The sequence below is a fragment of the Mangifera indica genome, chromosome 10 (assembly GCF_011075055.1).
Source record: "Mangifera indica cultivar Alphonso chromosome 10, CATAS_Mindica_2.1, whole genome shotgun sequence".
NCBI lineage: Eukaryota > Viridiplantae > Streptophyta > Magnoliopsida > Sapindales > Anacardiaceae > Mangifera > Mangifera indica.
In genome coordinates this window covers 5,947,813-5,971,761 of record NC_058146.1, presented here as the reverse complement: position 1 = coordinate 5,971,761, position 23,949 = coordinate 5,947,813, and the positions used below count along the sequence as shown (strand labels likewise).

The 23,949-nt window shown below is 31.4% G+C and overlaps 4 protein-coding genes across 8 annotated transcripts; 2 read left to right on the top strand and 2 right to left on the bottom strand.

Moving 5' to 3' along the window:
- The first annotated feature begins 754 nt into the window (after positions 1-754).
- Positions 755-5,442, top strand: LOC123227187 (WD repeat-containing protein LWD1-like). 2 transcript variants are annotated; one of them, XM_044651882.1, is made up of 3 exons: positions 755-905; positions 1,067-1,135; positions 4,283-5,442. In XM_044651882.1, the coding sequence occupies exon 3, from the start codon at positions 4,330-4,332 to the stop codon at positions 5,329-5,331; it is 1,002 nt and encodes a 333-aa protein (XP_044507817.1). In that variant the 5' UTR covers positions 755-905; positions 1,067-1,135; positions 4,283-4,329; the 3' UTR covers positions 5,332-5,442. The 2 variants fall into 2 exon arrangements, with proteins under 2 accessions (XP_044507817.1, XP_044507818.1); XM_044651883.1 differs by lacking the exons at positions 755-905; positions 1,067-1,135 and adding an exon at positions 3,870-4,147.
- A 2,055-nt stretch (positions 5,443-7,497) lies between these two features.
- LOC123228045 (vacuolar protein sorting-associated protein 55 homolog) lies at positions 7,498-12,341 on the bottom strand. Its single transcript, XM_044653243.1, has 5 exons — positions 11,945-12,341; positions 11,441-11,492; positions 8,797-8,836; positions 8,623-8,707; positions 7,498-7,940 (listed from the first exon to the last, which is right to left on the bottom strand). Exons 2-5 carry the CDS (start codon positions 11,471-11,473, stop codon positions 7,757-7,759), a joined length of 342 nt encoding a protein of 113 aa, XP_044509178.1. The 5' UTR covers positions 11,474-11,492; positions 11,945-12,341; the 3' UTR covers positions 7,498-7,756.
- A 1,204-nt stretch (positions 12,342-13,545) lies between these two features.
- LOC123227041 (NADH dehydrogenase [ubiquinone] 1 beta subcomplex subunit 3-B-like) lies at positions 13,546-15,522 on the top strand. Of its 4 annotated transcripts, none has more exons than XM_044651655.1 (3): positions 13,585-13,912; positions 14,856-14,950; positions 15,341-15,522. In XM_044651655.1, exon 1 carries the CDS (start codon positions 13,699-13,701, stop codon positions 13,903-13,905), a length of 207 nt encoding a protein of 68 aa, XP_044507590.1. In that variant the 5' UTR covers positions 13,585-13,698; the 3' UTR covers positions 13,906-13,912; positions 14,856-14,950; positions 15,341-15,522. The 4 variants fall into 4 exon arrangements, 2 of the variants coding, with proteins under 2 accessions (XP_044507590.1, XP_044507591.1); XM_044651656.1 differs by having other exon boundaries at positions 13,586-13,907; XR_006504423.1 differs by lacking the exon at positions 14,856-14,950 and having other exon boundaries at positions 13,546-13,907.
- A 5,270-nt stretch (positions 15,523-20,792) lies between these two features.
- Positions 20,793-21,723, bottom strand: LOC123227043. Its single transcript, XM_044651657.1, has one exon. The coding sequence runs from the start codon at positions 21,601-21,603 to the stop codon at positions 20,953-20,955; it is 651 nt and encodes a 216-aa protein (XP_044507592.1). The 5' UTR covers positions 21,604-21,723; the 3' UTR covers positions 20,793-20,952.
- Between the last annotated feature and the right edge of the window lie 2,226 nt (positions 21,724-23,949).

The following is a 23,949-nucleotide window of genomic DNA, read 5'->3' as shown; positions in this document are numbered from 1 at the left end:
ATAAAATTTCATATAACTCCTAACATGTAAAACCCTAATTTCATAAAATATTTTTTTTTAAAAATATTTTAGTTTAGTAGAATTAAACACACTTATTAGAGGAGATCATATCTACCTTAATTTTATCGATTTTAATTAAATTTTTCTTTATAATTCTATGAATCATTAATAACAATAAAAAAATAATTAAATATACAACTTCATACTTTAATTTAATCAAGATTCTTATTTATTTTGTTATTTTGCACAACAACCCAATAACAAGAGTTGGAAGTGAGCTGGTGATAAGCATTAGGGTTTTTTTATAAGATTAGAGATGATGACAATCCTAGTATTAGAGATGCTTAGTTTTATCCGTATAAATTATAAAATATTGACTAAAATTGTATGACTATAGACCCTTAATGTGGTTAATTCAAAAAAATTTTGTTAATTCAAAATTCCTTTTTTTTTAATTGATAAGAAAATTTTTATTATTTTAAAAAATATCATAATTATTACCATATTATAAAATTTTTATCGTACAGTTGTATATGCTTTACCTTGTCCACAAGCTTTGAATTAAAGTTTATACCAATTAAAAAACGTGTGACATTAAATTGGACCATAAAGAGACGCAAACCAAACCACATGAACAAGCACGTGGCAGTTGACCAGTGGTTTTATCTACCCTTCCGGCCCTTGACTTTCGGCCCAATTTATTGTTTCCCACTCTCACTGAGTTCCCATACTTCCACAGACTCTCTCTCTTCTCTCTCTCTCCCACTCCCCCTCCCCGTCCCCCCCACCTCCTTCTTTTTTTACATATTTGCATATTATTATGTAAATTCCAATATAGCAAACCCCACTGCCTTCAACAGCAACCCAGCCAATCCCATATCCTTAATTTCTCTTCTTTTGCAACAGTAAGTTTCTCTGTCTTTCTCTCTTGAATTTTCTCTGAAATTTTGTTTGGAAATTGTCCAGATAGAAATTATACGGAGTAGGGGGTACTTTATCAGACTTTGTCTTGCTTTTTTGACTACCATTTGTTGTTCAGAGATTCACTTCCAGATTTAATTTGCAGGAACTTACTGGGACGACTGTGCAGCTAGCTTTTCTCATGCATGATTCTCATAAGGAAAAGAAAGAAACGGTTATTTCTTCTTCCATATATAGTTTGCTTCTCGTTTTCCTTCTTTAGTTGTTGCTTCATTTGGTAATGCAGGCTTTTTTTTATCGTAATACTGACGCATTGGGGATTTTGGTTAAAATAATTACTTCTTTTATCTTTTATATATATATAAAATAATTTTTTATTATATAAATATAATTATTTTTTAAATTAATTTAACTTTTAAAAGAAGATAATTATGAGATTTAAGAATTGTTAAATAAGTTAACCAAATGGATTGGTCAATCGATTGAACATTCGACCAATTAATTTTTAAAAATAAGTTGATTGATCAATCAATTTTTTTTAAATAAATTGATTGGTTAGATGTTTGATCGATCGCTTAACCACTCAACCAATCTTTCTTTTATATTTTTATCTTATTTTATTGTATATTTCAAATTTAGTTAAATGAGTAAGTAAATTTTACATCTTAATTGAATATTTTATATCTAGCTAAATGACTCTTCACTAGATAAATACAAAACTTAAAAATATTTTAAATTATATATGAATAATAAAAAAATTATATATATATATATAATGGTTATTTCAACCAATATATTACCAAACCAAATCATGGATAGATAGATATAATTTAGACTGATTTGCATTTTCCAACTTTAGGTTTGACCTAAAAGTAATAAACACACTTTACAATAAAAGGTAATACCGGATTACACCTCCTGCAAGACCACTAGGTATGTAAGATTTGGGTGGAATCTGAGATTTTCGGCCGATGAGTAGCACAAGGGCTTGTTGGAATCATAGTCTTTGTCTCTCACTCCCTGTCTCTTCTTACCCTCTATTGATTTCTCTTTCTCCTCTTCTTTTGGAATCGAACCATGGTGAAAGCGTCACGGATGAGCAACAGAAAGCCGACAACAAATCTAGCACCATTCTACACAAATCCAACCTCTAGAAAATTCCATATTAATTATTCTCTCCTCTTTCTCTCCACTTTCATATCAACCCAAAACCATTTCTCAAAGCTTTCATTGCATAAATGAAAGACATTGGCTAGATTTTTGGTTTATGAAATTTGTTTTGAATTTCTTTTCTTTTGATATTTATACTATGATGATTGTGCAATACAAGATGAATTTGTGTAGAGAACCGGAGAGATGGTAGGTTTTTTTTTTTTTTTTAATGGAGAAACCAAATCAAAATCCCAAATTTAAGTGGTGAAAGCGAGGGCTGGGAACGGGTTCGATTAAGGTTGTGATAGAAGTGGGGTTTGAGGGGTGGTCATGGAGAATGACAGAATCTTTAGGGAGAGCGAAGATAGATGACATAGGAAAAAGAGAAAAATGAAGAGGAGAAGAAGTAAAAAAGAAATGGTGTAGGAGAGGAAGCAAAAGAAGAAGAAAGAGAGAGAGGAGAAAGAGGATTGAGATGGGCCAAATATGGTAATTGCCATTTTCGCACTGTGTTAGGGTCAAAATTCTGTTAATAGAGTTACGTTTTAGGTAGGGTTAGATTCGAGCCGAACCGAACTCGAACTCGGCTCGGTTTTTTTATGGCCGGCTCGAGCTCGACTCGAGCTGACCTCGGCTCGGCTCGAGTTCGACTCATTTTCGGCTCGGCTCATTTTTCATATCAAAACGACATCGTTTTGTATATGTATAAATCAAAACGACGTTGTTTTGTATAAAAAATTTACAAAAAAAAACAATCGAGCCAATCCGAGCCAGCTCGAGCTCGATCAAGCCGAGCCCGACTCGTTTCGAGCTCGAACCGAGCCGAACCGAGCTCGAGCTCGAGCTGACTTGGCTCGAATCCAGCCCTAGTTTTAGGTCTAAAAAAAATAATAAAAAGGAGTGATTTATACGGAAAGTGTTTTAATATCAGCCTTAGGGGTAGAAAAATGTAGTTCTATCTAAAGAGTATGTGATTGTTATGATCAAATTGAAGTTGTTTTTAATATTTTCTAAGATACCATTAGAGTATAAAAACTTTAATTGAAACAAGAAATATAATCAAGACAAAGAATATCAAGTAGATAAAGGTATAATGGCAACATACTTTGATACATTAGATGTAGTTGAAGATATCGTATATGAGTCTTGGATTGAACAAACATGGAAAAAAAGTGTATGTGCGTCAACATCATTGTCAAGGTCAAGATCACGTGATCATTTATCAGAAGTCGAATGCTTGTGAGAAAGGAAGCACAAAGATATCCATTGTTAGCTAGAAAAAAAGAAAGAACTACTAAAAAAGTGTAATAAAAAACTAGAAAAGAGGAAACAACGCCAAATAAAAAGAACTAATAAAAAAAAAATCACGAAAACAATTGTTGATAGCCAAAAATGGAGAGAACAATACCAAAAATGAACTAACTAGCCAAAAATAGAATTTTCTTTTGTCTGGGGTGAAGTTGAAAATTCTTAAAAGTAAGGGGTAGTGGCACAATTAGAAAAAATTGAAACCCTTATTTTAGGGGTGAAAGAGATTTTTTGTAAACTGACAAGGGGCAAATAGATTTATATTTTAAGCTCAATATCATGCGAAAAAGGTTTTTTTCTAAATTGATAAGGGGAAAACAGTGATATATATATACACATATTTTTAGATAAATAAACCTGTATAAATATTAAATATTATTATATAATTAAATATTATTTTATTTTTAATTAAAATTATTTAAAAATTTAATAATATATATTAAATATATATCTATTTACGTATCCAAAAAAACTTTACAAAATCGGCTTTTCGGAAATGCATATTGATATTATATTCAAGGTTGGTGGCACTTGCATCAGCACCTTGAATCAGCTAGGTGTCTCCACTTCGGCCACTCAATTTGCATCAGACTTCAACAGTTCTTAACCTTCATCATTGCTGAGAAATAGCAGTGTTGGTTCAGGCCATTCCTAAAAGTTATTCACACATAAATTTATTTGTGGTGGCCTATGCCCCCAGGATTTTCTTGAAACCATTTCTGCGTCGCCGTATTCGGTGTTTCTGTGATTGAAGTATCGGAAATACGTTAGTTTCTACTGATTTCTTGAAACTTCAAAGAGAGATGGATTAAAACCACAAAATTAACCATCTTCTAATGATGTTTTCACATTTAAAATATTTGCTGAATTGTTGCTTTATCTTCATTGATCTGTGATGCAGAGATTCCAGAGTTAATTTGTTATAGATACTTCCATTCTGGAAAAACCATGCAGAGCCCTTCCGAGAAGAAACCTGGAGTTTACACTCATACAGCGCAGTGGTCAATTTCTTCTCTAGCTTGGTCAGTTCGCCAGGACAAAAAATCACGCCTCGCCGTTGCAAGTTTCCTGGAAGACTACAGCAACAAAGTTGAGCTCGTTCACTTCAACCTCGAAACCTCCGATTTCTCAACCGACAATCGCCTCATTTTCGACCACCCTTATGCCCCCACAAACCTCATGTTCTTCCCCTCCGAAGACACCGCAAATCCGGACATAATCGCCACCTCCGGCGACTACCTCCGCCTCTGGCAAATCCACCGCGACCACATCGAACTCAAAGCCTTGTTGAACAGCAACAAAGGCAGCGAGTTCAACTCCGCTATAACGTCATTCGATTGGGCCGATTTTGACACCCGCCGTGTGGCCACTTGCAGTGTTGACACCACTTGCATAGTTTGGGACATAGAGAAAGAAATTCTTGACACCCACCTGGTGGCTCACGATAAAGAGGTTTATGACATCTCATGGGGAGGCTTCAATGTATTTTCCACCGTCTCGGCCGACGGTTCAGTTAGGGTTTTCGACTTGAGGGATAAAGAAAGATCGACAATAATTTACGAAAACCCTGTACAGAATTGTCCATTGTTGAGGCTCGAGTGGAACAAGGCGGATCCGAGGTTTATGGCGACGGTGGGGATGGATAGTAACAGAGTTGTCGTTTTAGACATTCGTTATCCAACGAATCCTGTGATGGAATTATGCAAGCATCGGGGGAGTGTGAATGCGATATCGTGGGCGCCGGTCATGGGGCGGCAGCTGTGTTCGGTGGGGGATGATTCTAGGGCTCTGATTTGGGAGGTGGCGGGGTTTGCGCAGAGTGTAGGGGAAGTGGAGCCGCAGATGTGGTATGGATCAATGGCTGAGATTAATCACGTGCGTTGGTGTCCGACTGAGTTGGATTGGATTGCTATTTGTTTCTCGGACAAGTTGCAGCTCTTAAAGATTTGAAGCTGCTTTTTATTCCCTTCAACTTTCCGGTCCATTGTCAAAATAATACCGTAGATTTTGTTTAATAATATCTGTATCTTTTTAATTTTAAGAGTAGTGTTATTTATGTAATTTTATGCATAAATATAGGCATATTATTATATAATTAAATTATTAAAAATCAAAGATAAAATAATATTTAATTATATAATAATAAATCATTTTTTATAAATAAAATTATGTATAAAATTTATCAACATAATTTTATTATAATTATAATGTATTATTTTCTAATTAAATAGTATTTATTAATTTAAAATTATTTATAGTTGGATTATTATAAATTTAAAAAAGAAAATCAAATTAATCCCTAATAAATAAAATTTTATATATAAAAAAATATGAATTCAAATTTTTTCTCTTGATAATGTCAAGATCAAAATTTTAATTATCTAATTCAAATAAGATTTTCCATTTAAAAAAAAGAGAGATCAAATTTAAGATTTATAAGTGAAATTTAATTTAACATTGATGTAGTCGTTTACAATTCAATAAAAATTATATATTATTATATTTTTAATAAAAATTACCTAATAGTATAATAATATATTAAAATAAATCTAAATTGAATACTCAACTGATTTATTTTATAATTAAATTTTATTTTATTATTAATTTAAATTTTTTAAACTATATATTAATTATATACTTAAATATATATATATATATATATATATATATATATATATATATATAACCTATATTCATATAGTATTTACCATTTTTTCATGAGGAGGCAAAAGATTTATTCTCACCCAAGGTTTTGCATATACTTTAAATTTTCATTTATTAATTTTTTAAAATTTAAATATTCACTTAGCATCTACTAAAATTAATATAATATACTAAATCTAAGAGTAAAAACATTATTTAATCAATAATATTTGAAAAATAAAATTTATCTTATTTTTTCTCTTAGTTTAAAAAACTAATAATTTTTCTTTATTCAAAACTTTAAAAAATTACATTTTTTTCCTATTATAGTTTACAATTTTTTCTTTTGTTTCTTTAACAATTAGAGTTGACCTACAACCATCTTTTCTATCAACGCTCTCCTTCTCCAACCACAAAGTCGACACTCTCCCTCTTTGAATCCAACTAAATCATTAGATAAAAGAAAAGAAGAATGAACTCTCCTTCATCTTATGATTCAATTAGATTCAGAGATGGAAGCATCAATTCGCCTTTTGATCATGCTTCCATCCTTAAATCTGATTGAATCTTTAATCGATTCGTCTGTCGATGGCCTTCATGGATTTGTTTGGCTTTCTATCAATTCGTCACCTTTTTGTCTATCTTCAACCAAGGTCATTAGCGGTAAATAAAGAAAATATGCTGAAAAGGGTTTCAATCAACTCCGATCATCAAAGAAGCAAGAGAAAAAATCATAAACCTTAACAAAATAAAATATCACTCTTTAAATTTTTAGATAAAAAAATTTATTAGTTTTTTAAATTATAGAAAAAATAAAATATAATTTTATTATTTTTAATATTATTAGTTAAATAATATTTTTATCTTTAAATTTAATATATTTTATAAACATTAATAACTAATAAATAGGTATTTAAGTTTTTAAAACTTAATAAATAAAAATTTTTTTAGTTTCTGAGTCATATTCATTATAAGCTCGACAGTTACACGTCATGAGAAACGACATCAATAAGTGCTAAGGGATAGAATATAATGACTACAAACACCATTAAATTTTTTTTAAAAAAAAAAGGTTTTTCTTTTATCATAAAACAGTGAAACTCAATTTTTATTCATAAATTGAAAAAAAAAAAAAAATCATGCTCAAATGGGTATCAAGGACCTCTTGGCATTCAGAAAAATGAAAACTACACCTGGACAATCTGAGACTCTCACGACATATTAGTAAATTATTAAGCCAATATAATTCCCCCAATTTACTATCATTTTGTATTTTCTAATTACCATCAATGATTGATCCCAATCTATTTCTCTTAAGTAAACAATGATTAACAAATTGAAATCTATGTATTTAGAGCCAAATCATATTATTTGGTAACAGATTACCAACAAAATTAACTCTAAAATATGATAAGTAAAAGCTCGAATCCAGACCTTTTCCTGAAAGTTCTAATTCAAATCTACCACACTAAGTTAATTTCAAATTCTTTTTCTACAGTTGAGTAACATAAAACATTAGTATCCAAACTGAAATAAGGGAGATAGAAGTTCTCAAGCATAAAGTGAAGCACAATACAAGTCAATTAACTGCCTCTTGGAGATAAGTACCTTTAACATATATAAACAGTGTGAAAGTTTCTCATTATCTTTAATATATGCTTGCCTGTCATAACTTTTCCAGTTTGTCGAATCGTATTTGGTCCGCTGATAGATGATGTGTGCACAATATCAGTCACCATTCATCTTCAAGATTAGCTCGATGAAAACACAACACAGTGCAAACAAATATGAAGAATGATGTGAATTCAATGAACATAGCGCCGGTCTCAATCATATTCGCATGCCTAAGGATAATGGGAATTGCTAAGCTTCCTACAGTAGATGCTCCTGTCAAGAATTTAGCAGCATCTATCCAACTGGGACGCCAAAGTATATGAGAAGATATTAGAAAAACAGAATTTACTAAACTCAGTAAACAGAAAAGACCAACAGAAAAATAAAGAGAATCTTGGACCGATAAGACACTACAGAATGAAAACAAGCTAATGCAGTTGCAAAACTTCAATGTTTAATTAACTAGAATGCCGCTAAATTATTTATTCATGATAAATTTCATATTAAGCTCATAAGGCCACTTCAAGGAAACTAAGAACAAAGAGAAGGTTGTTCATTTCAACAAAAGTGGATATCCCATTTTTCTTAACAGAAAAATACAGATTCAGTATTTATTCATTATTTTTTTGATACATTAACACCATTAAATCTTCTAAAATGTTCACCAATTTCTTAACTGGGGGCTTCTTCTGGACCCTATAACCTTGGTAGTCAATAAATATGTAGATTCCACATTCTAATTAAGCAAATCCATCTATTTTGTAGTAAGAAAGTTCCCATCCCCTCTCTTACCCTCTGCACCCCAAAAAAAATTTCATCAATCTAAATTCTGTTTATTTTAGATTCAATAAAATGAATGTTACTACAGAGAAAATATTCAGTTTACTAACCAGATAATATCTGTCACCACAAGACTTTACTGCCAGAGATTTGCAACTCAAATGAAAACATTACGATATAAAAATGGCTTAGATTTGGACTCACCCTCCACCATCCCTGCTAGTTAGAAACTGAGTAGATCCACCTCCAAAGAATAAGCAAGGCATAGGCACCACCACATACATGAGAGCTGCAATAACAGCAGAATTACCTCGTAATCTCTCAAATGCCATCAATGGATAAGCAGAAAAATGAACAAGCTGTAATACTCTTACTCACCTGACAACATTGGCCACCAGTTGCTGTATATTGCACAAGCCTAAAATTATCACCCCCACCAAAAAGGAAAAAAAAAAGGAGAGTTGGGAAAGAACAAGTACCAATAAAAAAAGGTTATAGTAAAAAAAATATATTGCAACTTTATCTTGTTTCCATTCTATACGCAGCCAATTTGAAGTTTTACCATTCACATCATGTGAGGGACAGAACAAACAAAAAAAATATCCTTCTAATGTGACAAACAACTTCCATTATGCATTCCATGCGTGGAGTCTTAATATATATATTCCTGGATAAGTAAACAATTCATCTGAAAGATGTCAAGGAGATGTTTTCTAAGGATTTAAAGAGTATGTATTTAGTATAATCTTAACCACACAAGTATTAAAGTGTGCCAGATGATACCAAAACTATTGCCTATCTTTGAATTCCCTAAGTTATTGCATACAAACAATAAAATCAAATCAAAGTCAACAAAATAAAATTGATCAGCAGACCCATCAGAAGATGAATGGTGCAGTTGACAAAACTGATCAATGTTGTGTGCAGGATATCAGTCACCCTTCAGAAGTCAACTAGACAACACATATATATTAAACTCCCTGAGAACCAACAACCCAATGATACAGAAAATGCAACCCTGTCCACAAGTAACTTACCAAAAAAAAACCTCATCCAGAAGTATGATAACACATTTATATCTATCTTCACATTCACACTTATTTGGAGCCCACACGCCCACATCATCACTGGAGATACAAACAGAAGCACTTTACTCCCTACTGACTGGCACAAACATCTAGTAAAATTGGAACTTATAACCCCATACATTGCCTAGATGTAATATAACTGTCATTCAGGTTTGGGACCACAAGCCTTATCAACTTCTTCTAATGTCTTAACTAATCTCAATTGCATGTCAAATAGAAAAATCATTAATCATAAAATCAGTAATTTCAACTTCAAAACAGTACAAAAATTAAGCCCTGATTGATTAGCATTAATATTCACAGCTAAAAGTTCTTTTGTGTTTTTGTGTTATCTCACTAAAGGATGAAAGGCCGTATAAACAAATTTCCATAGTCAAAACTCAAAAAAAGATAATCAGGATTGAAAGAATAACTCTTAGTCCAATGGAGGCTACTTTTAAGCATCAAGGCTCGAATCTCTGCTATTGTGCTTGTTAGTCCTAAACTTAAGCATTACACCAGTCACTCACAAGTCTAAACAACTCATCTTAAGTCCTAATATAATGTCAAATCAATTAATCATTGCATTTCATATAAGCTAGCAATTCCAACTTACCCCAAAATGTTACCGCAAAATTTACTCATTATTGTTTAGCTCTTATACTCATTTTTTTTCAATTAACTTTTCTTTTAGTGTTGCTCTGTTCACCATCAAGGATTTCCCAAAGTCTGTTAAAATCTCAAGTGTAAGGTATAAAATTTGAATTCCACTACCAAAAGTATGGGTTCTGTTGGACTCTCTAATTTCAGCAGTTAGCTTTTAAGATGTGATTCTCCTAAGGTTCATATGATATGGTATCAGAGTCATTATCACGTCTCTCAATTACAATCATACAACACAGGTGGTGAAGTCGACATTGCAGTGTTCACCCAAGGCTAGTAGAAAGTTAGCTCACAACCAATTTGTGTGAGTGTCGAGGTTGTAGAGTGTGTTGATATATTAGGATCTCACGTGTAAGATATGAGACTTCAATCCCAAATCAGAAAATGTGAGCTTCTAGTGTAGGATTTATATAACTTTGGACTCTCAAATCTCAACGGCTAGCTTTTGAGGTATGATTATCTCAAGATTCATATTAAAGTCAAATCAAGAAAGATTGAGATTGAAAAGTAAAAGCATTGTCAAATGTTGGCCACTCTTTAACAAGGTCATGTAACTAGCATGTTGGATCTAATCATGAATATTATCATTTCTGCATAAAATGATTAATCAAGACTCAAATCTCCACTCACATGCTTCATAGTCTGAGACTTATTACATTACTACAGGCAACAACTACATAATTAAGCTTATTAAGCAAACCAGAACATATATGAATACATCTTATATAAGTTTTCTTCTTGTTGTTCTCAATTTTCAACAATGTTCCCTACTTCCCCTGTTTTTTCCATCTAATAGTCTTCCAATTCTTTAAAAATTTTCCCAAATTAGATTATGAAAAACAAACTAAACTACACCAATTCAACAAAGGGCAAGTTGAACAACTTTGGAATCATCTACATGGATGGGCAAGTACTTTGTTCCTGGCATATAGATCATGAATTCGGCTGACCATATACAGCAGGCTTGAGCTACTTGTAACTTCAGCTGAATGCTCAAACAGCTTAAAATTATTAATGAAAGCAAGTATGCATATGTCCCAGCAGAAATCCTGAGCCCCAAAAGGCACAAGTATTATCTAAATCGCAGTTCTCTACCAAAAATAAAAGGAAAAAACAATTCTAAAACACATAACTGGTTTGAAACAAGAGTTCTATCAGACCATAGATGAAAATGCATTCCATAAAAGGAATTAAAAAAAAAGAAACTTAATATCATTAAACTATTGCTCAAATAATTTACAGTAATACAAGACTGCCACAAGCTCTAAACCAGTATAAATACCAAAACATACCAGAATCTGTAGCAAGATACTAGCTGAAAACATAAATGCAAGCCCAGCAAGCCTGCGTAAAGAAATAATAATAACAAAAAAAAAAAAAAAGAAAGAAAGAAAGAAAAGTCATTTCATTCACATGATCAGTTCAGCAGACAGAAAAATTAACTGGTATTAAGGCTCAACTTACACTGCAAAGGACAAAAACCAGTTGAAAATTGAAACCCCAGATCACCAATGCACCAGAAAAAGAAATTAATCAGTACTAATTGCTAAACATCATCGATAAAGTCAAAATTAGACAACAAATACAAACCAAAAACCCTAGACTGCAGTAATTCCGGCTTAATCAACATAAATTAAACTTGATTCAACGAAACCCATATAAATATTTTCATCTACACACGAAAAGGAGATCAAGCTACAGATCATATTGATAGCCTTAACTTGACATATCGATATAAAATTCATCAACTTTAGGCAACATAAATTCGAAGGGCAAAAAAATGGAAAAGGACGTACCTTCGAGCGTCATCACCATTTTCGCACGCAGGGGAGAAGGGAGATCGCTACCTTTACGATTTTGAAACACGAGAGGCTTTATTCCTTCGTTTTGTGAGATTTGCCGCCAGTTAATCTAGAAGACTTCTTTCTAACTTTCTGTAGCTCGGAAGTTTGATTAAATTACACAGTTTTCTCACAGATTTATAAAATAGTAACAAAAAAAAAAATGCTTCTTCCGAATATTAGTTAATTAGTAATCACATTCATCATTAGAACTCAAAATTGTATTACACACAACATTAATCATCCAAAAATTTTATCTTAATTTTCGTATGAATCACTATTATTTATATTATATAAAAGAAGAACAACCATAGATGGGTGTCTTCATCTATCTTCATACGCAGACGGTGTCAGAAAAAAAAAATTTTAAGAGAAAATATAATATTTTAAAATTTAATTATAAAAAAATTATTAATTTTTTAAATATACTATTAATTGAATGATAATTTTATTTTTAAAATTTAATTAATTTTATTAATTTTAATAGTCTTGCAAATAAATATTTGAATTTTTATTAATTAACAAAAACCAATTTAAATTTTGTGTTTTATATGATATTCAAAATTGTTTTTATGATCCAAATATAATTTTCAAAAATTTAAATATTATTCATAATTTTTTTTTATGTATTTCAATATTTTTTAATATAAAAAAAATGTTTTATATTATATTCAAATTTTTTTAAATTGAAAAAAAAAAAGAAAACTGTGAAAGAAGCTTTTTAAACACTTTTTGGTTTCGAGAGTGTATTAAATATTGTTTAACAAAAAATTCAATGTATTTCTAAAAGATTTTATTTTAAAAAAGAGCACAAAAGACTTATTCCCACTTAAGGTTCGGTGAAATCTCAAATTTTTATTTGTTAATTTTAAAAAATTTCAAATTTTATTATTCTGTTAAAATTTATTGTTAAGGTTAAAATAAAAATATTAAATAACTAAATATATTTAAAAAACTAAAAATTTATTACATTTTTCTCTTTAATTTAAAAATATAATAATTTTCATCTAAAAGTTGAAAATTAACCAATTTTTCATTAAGTTTTTTTTTTTCTCTCTGGTAAACTTTGTCATTGTCAGTGCAATCTCTCCCCCTCTTAGGTGATGGCCTTCTCTCCTTGGTCTTCGTCTTTAACAAAAACCAGAGAGAGAGGGCCATCATCTGAGAGGGAGAGAGAGCACGTTGATGATTACAAAGTTCATTGAAGAGGAGAAAAAATTATATAGAAAAAAAGATTATTTTTTAAATTTTGAATGAGAAAATTTATTAGATTTCTAAATTATAATGAGAAAATATAATTAATTTTTAATTTTTAAAATTTTTGTAGTTAAATAACATTTTTATCTTTAATTTTAATAATAAATTTTAACAGAAGGTTGGTATTTGAGTTTTTTAAAAATTAACGAATGAAAGTTTGAGACTTTACCGAACCTTAGGTGAAAATAAAGCTTGTGGCCTTCAAAAAAAAAAAAAAAAATTATATATCAGACTGTTTATTCGAAAATATTTTCTACAAAAAAAGTTTTAACATATTATTGATTATGGAATTTAAAGTTTGTGGGCTATCGGGCCAAATGGTGGCCTCAACATTAAGCCTACCAAAGCGCCCATCTATGGCTGTCGGTATCTGACGAATCTTTTCTACAGCAAATACAAACGCGAAGATTGAAGTGGAAGGAAGAAGAGAAGAGTTGTGAAAGTTGTTGAAAATGGGACATACAGGCGAGTTCTTCAAGAGAAGGGATCAGTGGAGGAGGCATCCATTGCTCACCAGCAATCTCCGTCAAGCTACTCCCGGTTTGGGCATCGCTCTTGTTGCTTTCGGCATATACCTCGTTGGCGAACAAGTCTACAACAGAGTTATTGCTCCTTCTCCTTCTCATCGCCAACAATCTCCTGCTTCATCTTCTCATTGATCGTGAGGTTAGATTTGTATTTTTATGTCAGATTTTTGGAGTTTTATGAATTGGGTCTGCTTAAAGCTTAGGCTTTTTTTGCTCTTAATTTTTATCCTTTTCTATTAAGTGACAGACTTTTGGATTCTTTGTTTTTAAGAAATGGTTTGTGAGAACTTTTGGTTTTTTGTTGAGGTGATGATGTGATTAGTTTAAATCTTATTCAGTTATATCTGATATTAAAATAACTTATAATAATGAATTGCTTTGTCTTTGATGATCTATTATTTGCTAATTATGTCATAATTTTGGTCCAAATGTTTATTTTGATTGGAAAAAGGATTGCTTCATTGCTTTTTATAAAAATTGATATATCGTTAAATTTAGGTTTTTCCACAGTATTCTGATATACCGCTGTCTTGTTGTTTATCGTAGGTCAGTTGAAGAAGAGATTTTCATGATATTACAATTGCTTTTGTTCAAATTGGTTAGACCTTTTCCTTTGTTTGGGGTTGGGGGGAGGACCGGTTAGACGGGGATTAAAACGATGAAAAGTAGCTATATCATTTATGCAGATTACAAAGACCAAATGAAGTTGAATTGTTGAAGGGAATTAGGAAATCATAGTATAATTTCTCTGGATTTCTGCTTGCCAGTTGCTGAACAAGGTCTAAGAGTCTTAAATTTGTTCATTTTTTACTTTCAGAGTCAATGAGGATTCTGTGATATACAGGTTTGGAGATTGATATGGGTTTGTGAGAAATCCAATGTGAGATAGGTCATTGCTGCTGTTATTTTTACCTTTTGTGGGTTTGTATGATAGTTCCAGTTGTTCAAATGTAAACAAAGCCTCATAGAGGTTTTTTGTTTGCTTTTTATATATATAATATATGAGATAATTTATATAAAAGAGATTTCCATCCAATTATTGCTGTGAATTTTTGTGACATTGTTACTTTTATTGCATGTAGCTTTTTTTGCTTAAGCTGTTTGATGATTGTGAGATGTGGGCATCAACAATTCTATGAAATGCCAAGTTGGCATTATCGGTTTTATTCAGACTTGGGTGAGTGTAAATATGCTACTGTTGTTGCTAGGTTTTCTACATGTAGAATTAAACCGATCTTGACCCTTATCCATTTGGGTGACATATATCTATTTCTAATTGTAATCGATCAATGGGAGAAAGATAACTGTGATGTAAACATTGGTTTTGGATCTATCACGTTTCTTGTGAGCTAAGATTGAGTTGTAGGAAAGGGAGATTTGCTGACAGATAATGAATGATATGAGATAACACTTCAGCTGTTAAAGTTTACAACTTCCTATTTGTATCCTTTGATAAGGAAATTTTGTAATAGGGAGTTGACCAGAATATGAATGCGAATTCAATATGATCAAACAGTTCTTCTGTATAGTCCTCTAAGCACTGATATGATTTTGATCTTTTCAACAGGTTGAGAGTGAAGATGTCACCAAGGTGGAAGGATCAAAGCTTGAGGCTGTTTCGATTTCCGGTTTTATGGTTTGATTTAATAAGTTCATAGTTGCATGTGCTAGCAATATCTACTCGTTCCACAACTTGGAATTTGAGACTTATTGTTTGTTTTTAATGGATGTTATATTTTTCTCTGTTAATGTGGTAGTATGGGTGGATGGTTCTAGGTACCTTGTTAAAAAATAGGGAATTGAAATCTGAACCAGACTCTTATAGTTGGTTCCTACCCGGAATTGAGGTGGTTAGTTCCAAATACTGTCCGGTTCTTACCCAGAACCAATGGTTTAGAATTTGAAGGTTCCATCTTTTTTGTGTCTATTTCTCCTTAATCATGAATAATCTTAAAAGAATTTGAATCAGAACCAGTCAATTCCTAGAAACAGGAATAGGAGTTAGACCCTGTGATGGTTGAATCTTACCCAAGACCAAAGTGATCGATTGCAGGTAGGGTCGGGTTCTTATCCGGAATCAATGATTTAAAATTTGACAGTTCCATCTCTTTCGGGTTTATTTCTCATTGACTAGGAATAATCTTAGAAGAATTTGGCTTAATATACATCACATATCTTACTAACTCTCTCTTATCTCTGCCTCACCTCAACCGTTTCTCTTAAAATGACCACAAATCTCTTCCCTTGGCTTGTTCTCATCACATGATCTTCATAGTCTTCTGCATCTTAATTGCTGTCCTAACTTGGTTCCTTAAATATGCTTGCCATTAACAAGTGAAGTGAGAACCAGCTTTCGCGCAACTGATAATGAGCCAGAGTTTTTCAAATCTAACCAGACTCTGTTTAGCATGTCATTCTTCTCGAAGGATATGCGAATTTGTGTGTTTTTGTTGTGATAAACCTCATCCTTGTACCTATGCGGGTTATGGTATGCAAACTCTTCCTTTCATTTTGAGCAATATTATATGTGCACACTTTAAGTACACAAATGATGTGTCGATATATGATTAGATATTATTTTATTTTTAATTCAAAATTATTTAATCACATAATGACACATCATTTATATATTTAATTTATATATTCAAAGTGTGTACATATTGTTTTATTGTTTCATTTTTATTCACATTTGAATACTTTAATTTCTCAGATCATTTCCTTTGGTTTATCTATGATTATTGTGATCTTTTCCATCTTGTCTAGCAACACTCTCAGTTTGAGTTTTACTAACCTAAAAAGTGTGCAAATGCATAAAGTTTGGTTCCTATCCCTGGTTTCGGTTTCTAAGGGTTTGAAATTGAAACCAAAACCTATTTACGATGGATCGACTCCAATTCTTGTCAAAAACTAAAAATTAAATACTTAACTAATAACCTATTTAGTATAAGTTGATTTCGATTCTTACCCTAAACCAAAAGGTAAATAATTAACTATTCTAATTTCGATTTGAGTGTTTTACCGGTGGTAGTCTTTGGATGGGTTCACATTTCTAGTAAGAAGCTTCTTCATATATATTATTTTTTATTGTTAATTCGACCTATGGTTAGATTGACATGTGTGGTGGGGCAAAACTATTACTACATTATTATGATTAGGGTTAGATTTGAGTTGAGTCGAGCTCGAGCTTGCTTCAGCTTGAACTCGGTTCGGTTTGTATATAACAGAGCTCGTAAAAGTTAAGCTCAAGCTCAAACTCGGTTCAACTCATTTTGAACTCAAATTTTTAACTATTTCGTTATTAAAACGACGTTATTTTAATACATATTGATCAAAACGACGTCGTTTTGTATTACAATTTTTAATTGAAAATTTTGACAAGTAGCTCGAGCTCGACCGAGCTTATATAGGGTTGACTTATTTCAAGCTCGAGCTTGAATAATTCCGGTTTGAATCTAACCCTAATTATGTTTCTAACCCTAATTATGATTTAACATATATCAAGAGTTATATATATATATATATATATAATTTAGGTTAAAATAAGGTTTAAAATCTATGGTATATGACATTTCACTAATAAATATTGACCTTTGGATCCAATGACTCTTTTACCTTGCAATTCCAGACTGGTAACATCACACGCCCCACCCAATGTTTTTTGAGTCAATTTATGTAACAACCACGCCATAAAAACATTACTTTATTTTCATACTTAAAATAAAAAATGACAATCATGGAAAAGTTATTATAAAGAATTTTATGTATACGAATTTTAAGTATATAAATAGATATATATTTATATATGTTATTACGTTATTTATTGTTATTTTATCTTTAATTTAAAATCATTCAATTATATTATAATACATATAAAATATATATTTATTTATATATTAAAAATAAGTACATATAATTTTATTGTATTATAAAATAGCTTTTGAGATAGTTTTAGCTTCGGTTGATGACATCAACCCATTTTTAAAAAATCCTCAAAAACTTTTTTTTCTAATTTAAGTTAATTATTAATTTTTTTTGCGCTTTTACCATTGATTTGTCAATTACACTTCTAACAACAAAATTATTAAGAGTTTTTTTTTTTAAATTCTTAATTTTGTGTCACCTATAATTTTTTAATTTTTTTAAATCTTTTTTTAGTGATTTTTTTTTTGAATTATAAATTAGTATTATATTTAATAAAATCAGTATATATAAATAATTATTGTATTTAATTAACTATAATAAAAGAGTAATGAAATGTACTTTTATTTAAATATTTCTAAATATATTAAGCTAAACCAAATATATAGAAATAGGAAAAAAAAATGTAGCAAATCAAATATATGATGTTGGAGAAATAGTAGTAGGGAAATTGTGATAAATTAAAAGGTGGGGGTTGAATAAGAGTTTGATAATTGTGTAATCGGTAGTGTGTACAGCCATAGTTAAGATCTACGATTTTGGTAGGTGTTGGTGGTAGTGTGGGTGACGAAAGGGTTAGGGTGGTGATGGCAATGTGGTGTTGTTGGTGTCGGCAAACGGTGGTATGTGTGGTGTGTTGTATAATTTGAAATTTTAATTGAATACAATAATATTTTTGTCTTAAAATTTTAATAAAATTAAAATATTAATAAAATTAAGATTATTTTATTAATATATAAATCTGATCATATTAATAATATTTTATTTATATTATCTGTCATGATATTTTACTGATAAAATAAGATCAAATATTTTTTATCGGTAAAAATGATTAATAAAAGATAAACCTCTAAGGTTTTTCCTGTTTGCTTGCTAATTATTGTTGTTTTTTCTAATTTTTCTTTTCACTATTAACAAAACATTTGTATAAAGTGTTAATTTTGAGTTATATAATAATTTTAAAAAAATTAAAATTATGAATAAAATAATAATAATTTTAAAAAATAAAAGTATAAATAAAATAATAATTTTATTTTCTAACACTTTATTTTTTTTCTTTTAATAATTTGATTTTGAATATAAAAATATTCTTTTTACTATTAAGGTGTAGAAAAATGCTTTTATGCCAAACTTTGGGTGGGATTATGTGATTTACTCTTGAATGTGATAGATGACCAAAACATTAAACTCATGGAGAGAAAAGGTGATTAAAATATGAAAGGAAAATAACTCAAAGGAAGATTTAAAGTAAAAGGGAAGTTAGGTGAAAAATATAAATGAAGAGTAAAATGACACTAATAACATCAAAGACCCGTGATAAAAGGATGGTAAGACAAAAAACTTAAAAAAAGGAAGAAAAAACCAACTATAATTTTGAAAAAAATGTACAAAAAACATCAAAGACTCGTGATTAGATAATTTTGAAAAGAAAGAAAAAATAAACAATCATATCCCAATTATAAACTATCATTTCAGTTTGTTTTGCCAGTACATGTAGTTTTATTCCATAAAAAAATAGCTTTTTTTCACAGTAGAATGTTAGACTGAAGCTTAGCCAAAAAAAAAAAGAAAAATGTTAACTGATGATTCAACTATCCAGGTTTTCCTAGAGAACAAATGAACAGCCCAAAGCACAGAGCTGAAGATTACTCTGTTTACAACCAAAGATGTATTCATTAATCAAAATTGCAATTTCGATGTTGTCATGAGGGGAAATTTCTCCTGCATAGATACATTCACTTCTGGATTTCATCACAATCATCTACCAACATTTAAAAACAAATTGACAGTTCTCGAATGAGGCAATATCTACATAGTTTCAATCTGTTGCTTAACCTAACAAACAACAGCCTAACAACGCAAAAGAACACGACCATCAAATGGCAACAACCTCATTATCATAGCTTTTTTTGCAGGAATTTTCACTATCCAACACCTCACCTCTCTTACTAGTTAAAGCATCAAAGATTGGATATGATATTGACTTGCTTTCAACAATAATTTCACTGCTTTGATATTTCACAAACTCATGAAAGCAACAGCACTTTGTCGGTGAAGATTAATCCAGGGTCCACATGTCAACAATCTGTAATCTATTCTACACCCACCCACCCAACCCCTTTTCATGCAACATAAAAAAAGGGGCTAGCAAGCAGACAAGCAAAAATGAATTACAATATGTGGCCAAACATTGAATTTCAAGGGTATCTGATCCCTCATGCAATCAATGTATTGTGGCTTTAACAGATACTATGATCATCCTCACATATTCCATCATAATTTGTTAAACATTGTGTTACAGAATGTTACCAAAGTAAGAAAAAAAAAAGACAAATTTCAAAAGAATGTTGACAATTGAAGGAAGGCACTTGCTTGTTATGCATATTTCCAAGTTCAACATCTTAAAGGTGCTGGATTTGACTGATACTAAAAGAATAAATTCATCCACAAGTATCTAGTTAGCGATTAGATGACACGAGGATACGAGGAAAAATAAGTTCAACAAAACATCAAACGAAAAAGCATGCAAACAACTTGCTTCAAAAAGTAGATAGTGATTTCATTGATTTACACAAAGAAGTCTCTTGTTTTGATGATTTGTTTAGTCGATGCAGGTTCTGCAAATTTTATTTATTTAAGAAACTAAAAAGTAGACACCAAAGAAGACATGCCATGATGAATGTTTGAAAATCAAGTTGATTGTGGAAACTGAAATGGACATTAGGAAACTTTTTCAAGCTTCTTTATATGAAGCAATTACACAGATGGCTCTCTGGCACATACTTTAGCAACACAAACAAGAAAAACAAACTTTAAAAGAAGATTAATTTCACTTGGTAATGCAATATCTTCTTAATTAACCTCAAAATAATCTTAATTTTTTTTTTACTCTGCTGAAACCTTAAACATAGCCTTACAATCTAAGCTTATAATTAGAAATCCATCAACCTTTCCCTACAAGTTCTCCAAATCTCAAACTGTGCTAACCTTACAAGCTAAGCTAACACAATACCCATCACTTTCCCTCTCAGTAAACAGATATTCATCCGTGTATTAGCGAATTCATTTTGACAAAAACAGATAAGAAATAAGAATTATCCTGATAAAATCTAAAGGCACCACTGTTATTTCCATTGGAGGACAAAAATGGATCAAGAAAATGAAGAAACATCCCTTCTAATCAATTCACAAAATTGATACAATAATAAAACAGAAGCAGCAGGTAAATTTAATTTAATTTGAGTACATTTTAAGGTTTCATCAATCAAGAAAACCTGTTTGACGAAACACAGCATTTCTCACCTGCCGCAGATCTCTCCCTTTCAACGTCCTCCCGACTCCTTCCAATACCGAAAACGTCGTCTTCGGCGACATCCCGGAGCCCCTAGCTACAATCTCGTGAGGTGGCAACATCTCATCGTCTCCATCCTCCTCATCTACCTCAAAAAACCTACTATTCCTCCGTTTCGCCATAGCAATCGACAAAACCGGTACGTTCATCGGCGCCGAGTGCTGATATTTTCTCATTGGCATCGATTGCGACCTCTCCGTCTGCGGCGGTTTCGGCAGCGTCGGAATCATTTTCGCTGACGTCGACGATGGCGACGATATCAAGGATTTGCGGTAAAGCACGGGACTATTATCGTGCTCAGGTAACGCCGCGAGAATTCCGGAAAGGGATTGAAAACGATTGTGATTGTTGACGGGGGAGAAGGTGGCGGTTGGTGTGGCAGTGGCTGTGTTGTTGGTGGTGGTGAAAGTATTTGATTCGGTGGAGTCGTCGTTGGTCCAGAAAATATCATCTTCGTTCAGCTCATCATCGACAGCCTCGGATGCGTCTGAGGGAGCGGAGTAGATGCCAAGGAATCGGTCGGAGGAGGGAGATCGGCGGTGGCGGAAAGTGGGGTCCATCCGACCGAAACAAAATAATTTCCCTTTCTCACGAAAATATAAATAAAAATAAGGGAGAAAGAGATGTGGCGGAGAGTCGCAGAAAACAGGAAGAAGTGGGGGTGGAGTGGCGGAATCTGGAGAGTGTGGTGGAAAAAACATAAATAAAATAAAATGATAAAAAATTGGTCGGCGTGGGGGCCCTTGGATCAGTTTGGGGACGACGTGGCCGATGTTTTCGATCCTCGTTTTTTAATTGGTGGATACAGGTGAGTAGTAGAGGTCCACATCAAAATTTTCGTTGACTTATCTGCATCTGGTGGGGATCTATAAATAATACCGTGTTTTGGATCTTTGGTAACTTGTTCTCCGATTACCGCCACGTCATTGGTGTATGGAGAATTTTAATCGACGTCGTTTTCTGTTATGTGGAAATCTTGAGCGACCATTTGGCATGGGACGGCGAAATGATAAGGCATATGACTAAACTTTTATGGCCATTAGGCAACGTGTAAAAACTATGGGTTATGAGAATTTTTAATAGTCTTTTACTTTTATGGCCATTAGGCAAAGCTATGGGTGCAAAATTAGCCTAAATATTCTCATAATTTGGAGGAGAGCAATTGTAAGATTATAAAAAAGAAGGGGATAAAAGAATTTAACTAACCTTTTAGGGGTGTATGGAAAAGAAATAAAGCTAGAGATAGTAAACTTTTCGAGTTGGAGGGGATAATCGTAAGATTTTATAATACAAGAGGATAAAGGAAATTTCAACTAATGTTTTTGGGGGTGTGTATAAAAGAAGTAAAGATAGAAATAGTAAACTTTCCATTGGAACAATTTAACTTCAAATGGGTGAAGGGTAGAGGGGATAACTGTAAGGTTTTAAAATATAAAAGGATACAGAAAAGTATAACTAACATTTTCCAAAAATGTAAATAAGAAAATTTAAGTTAAAAATAGTTGTGCACACGCTAAACTTTCTATGGAGTGATTGAAATTTTGCAAAGTTTAGAATTTTATATATTCTATTAGCATGAAGGCTCAAGTTTGTTCAAATCTATCTATTATGGGAGCTAATTGTAAGATTTTAAAGTTAGGGGGTTTATGTATGGTTTTAAGGGTGTAAATGTAAGAATTTGTAAGATAGGAGCACATGGATTTAATTTGTATGAAATTTTCAAATAAATTATATTTAAAACACAATAACATAGGATGATCCATTAGAGTGTTGGTTGCATATAAAGGTTAATGGGAGAACAATATCATTTGCACATGAAGGCTAATATTGCAAAATCACAAACAAAATAAAATCTTAATAGATTAAGAAACCCTAAAAATAATTAGTCTCAATCAAAAACCTTTAAACTTCTAAACATCAACTTAGAATAATCAAGATTAAGAAACCCTAAAAACAATTAGTTTCAATTAGACCAGCATGTTCTATTTTCATTGCAAGCTTTTTTAATGCCTCTAGTTGGTGCGAGGTATCAAGGAGGCCAAAATCAAGTGAGATTTTTTGCTCAATTTTGGCCAAATTTTGCGTCAGAGGACGATGATATGATAGGGAAATGGACACTGATGGCTTGTTCTCGATGCTAGAGATGTTAGAGATTGAGGAAGAAGGTCGCTGACAATAATCTATAAACTAAAGGTGATGTTGGGGGGGGGGGGGGGGGGTGTGTGTTAGTTTTTAAATTTTGGAAATTTAAGGCTAGAGAAAAATTGTCTGTTTTTAAAATTAAGATGGGAAAATGATTTTTTTAAATAAAACTTTTAAATGATAAATATTTTAGATTTTTAAAAATTAGCATGTGAGAGATTGAGTTTGCATCAAACTTTGGGTGGTAAATAGTTATTTGGTCAATGACAAAAAAATATGATTATAGAAGTTGCATTCTACTCAATTTGTAATTTCTTAGGTCTTAAAATGTAGTCCTTCACAAGTTGGTCAGTCACCATAGGCCCCTCAAAATCTAATTAATAACCCTTTACATTATTATTATTATTTATTTTTAAAATTAAAAATAATTTTTAACTTATGTAGAATATTTAATAGTGAGGGTACTTTTGTCCATACACCTCACAATTTAATTCTATTCAGTCAATATCTACAAGTAAAAAATGGAATGATAGCACATTTAATTTATTATTTTAATATGTGTCCTTTTCTAAGACGACCTAATACAAAACTTTATTAATTTCAAGGGACCACACATTACATAAATTTAATGAGACATTATTTAAAATTTTAAATTGTCTTAATCACTAAATTACAATTAAATGGAGCGTGATTAATGTAAAACAAAGTAAAAAACTTAAGTCTTATCGTCTTAACCTTAAATATTAATAATAAAGCTGATAAAT

Bases quoted from the DNA above. Each gene is read 5' to 3' on its own strand.
- LOC123227187 (XM_044651882.1), top strand. From the start codon at position 4,330: ATGCAGAGCCCTTCCGAGAAGAAACCTGGAGTTTACACTCATACAGCG.
- LOC123228045 (XM_044653243.1), bottom strand. From the start codon at position 11,473: ATGTTTTCAGCTAGTATCTTGCTACAGATTCTG. The intron at 8,708-8,796 runs GTGAGTAAGAGT...CTGTTATTGCAG, and splicing joins CTGGTGGCCAATGTTGTCAG to CTCTCATGTATGTGGTGGTG. The intron at 7,941-8,622 runs GTGAGTCCAAAT...TTGGCGTCCCAG, and splicing joins ACTAGCAGGGATGGTGGAGG to TTGGATAGATGCTGCTAAAT.
- LOC123227041 (XM_044651655.1), top strand. From the start codon at position 13,699: ATGGGACATACAGGCGAGTTCTTCAAGAGAAGGGATCAGTGGAGGAGG.
- LOC123227043 (XM_044651657.1), bottom strand. From the start codon at position 21,603: ATGGACCCCACTTTCCGCCACCGCCGATCTCCCTCCTCCGACCGATTC.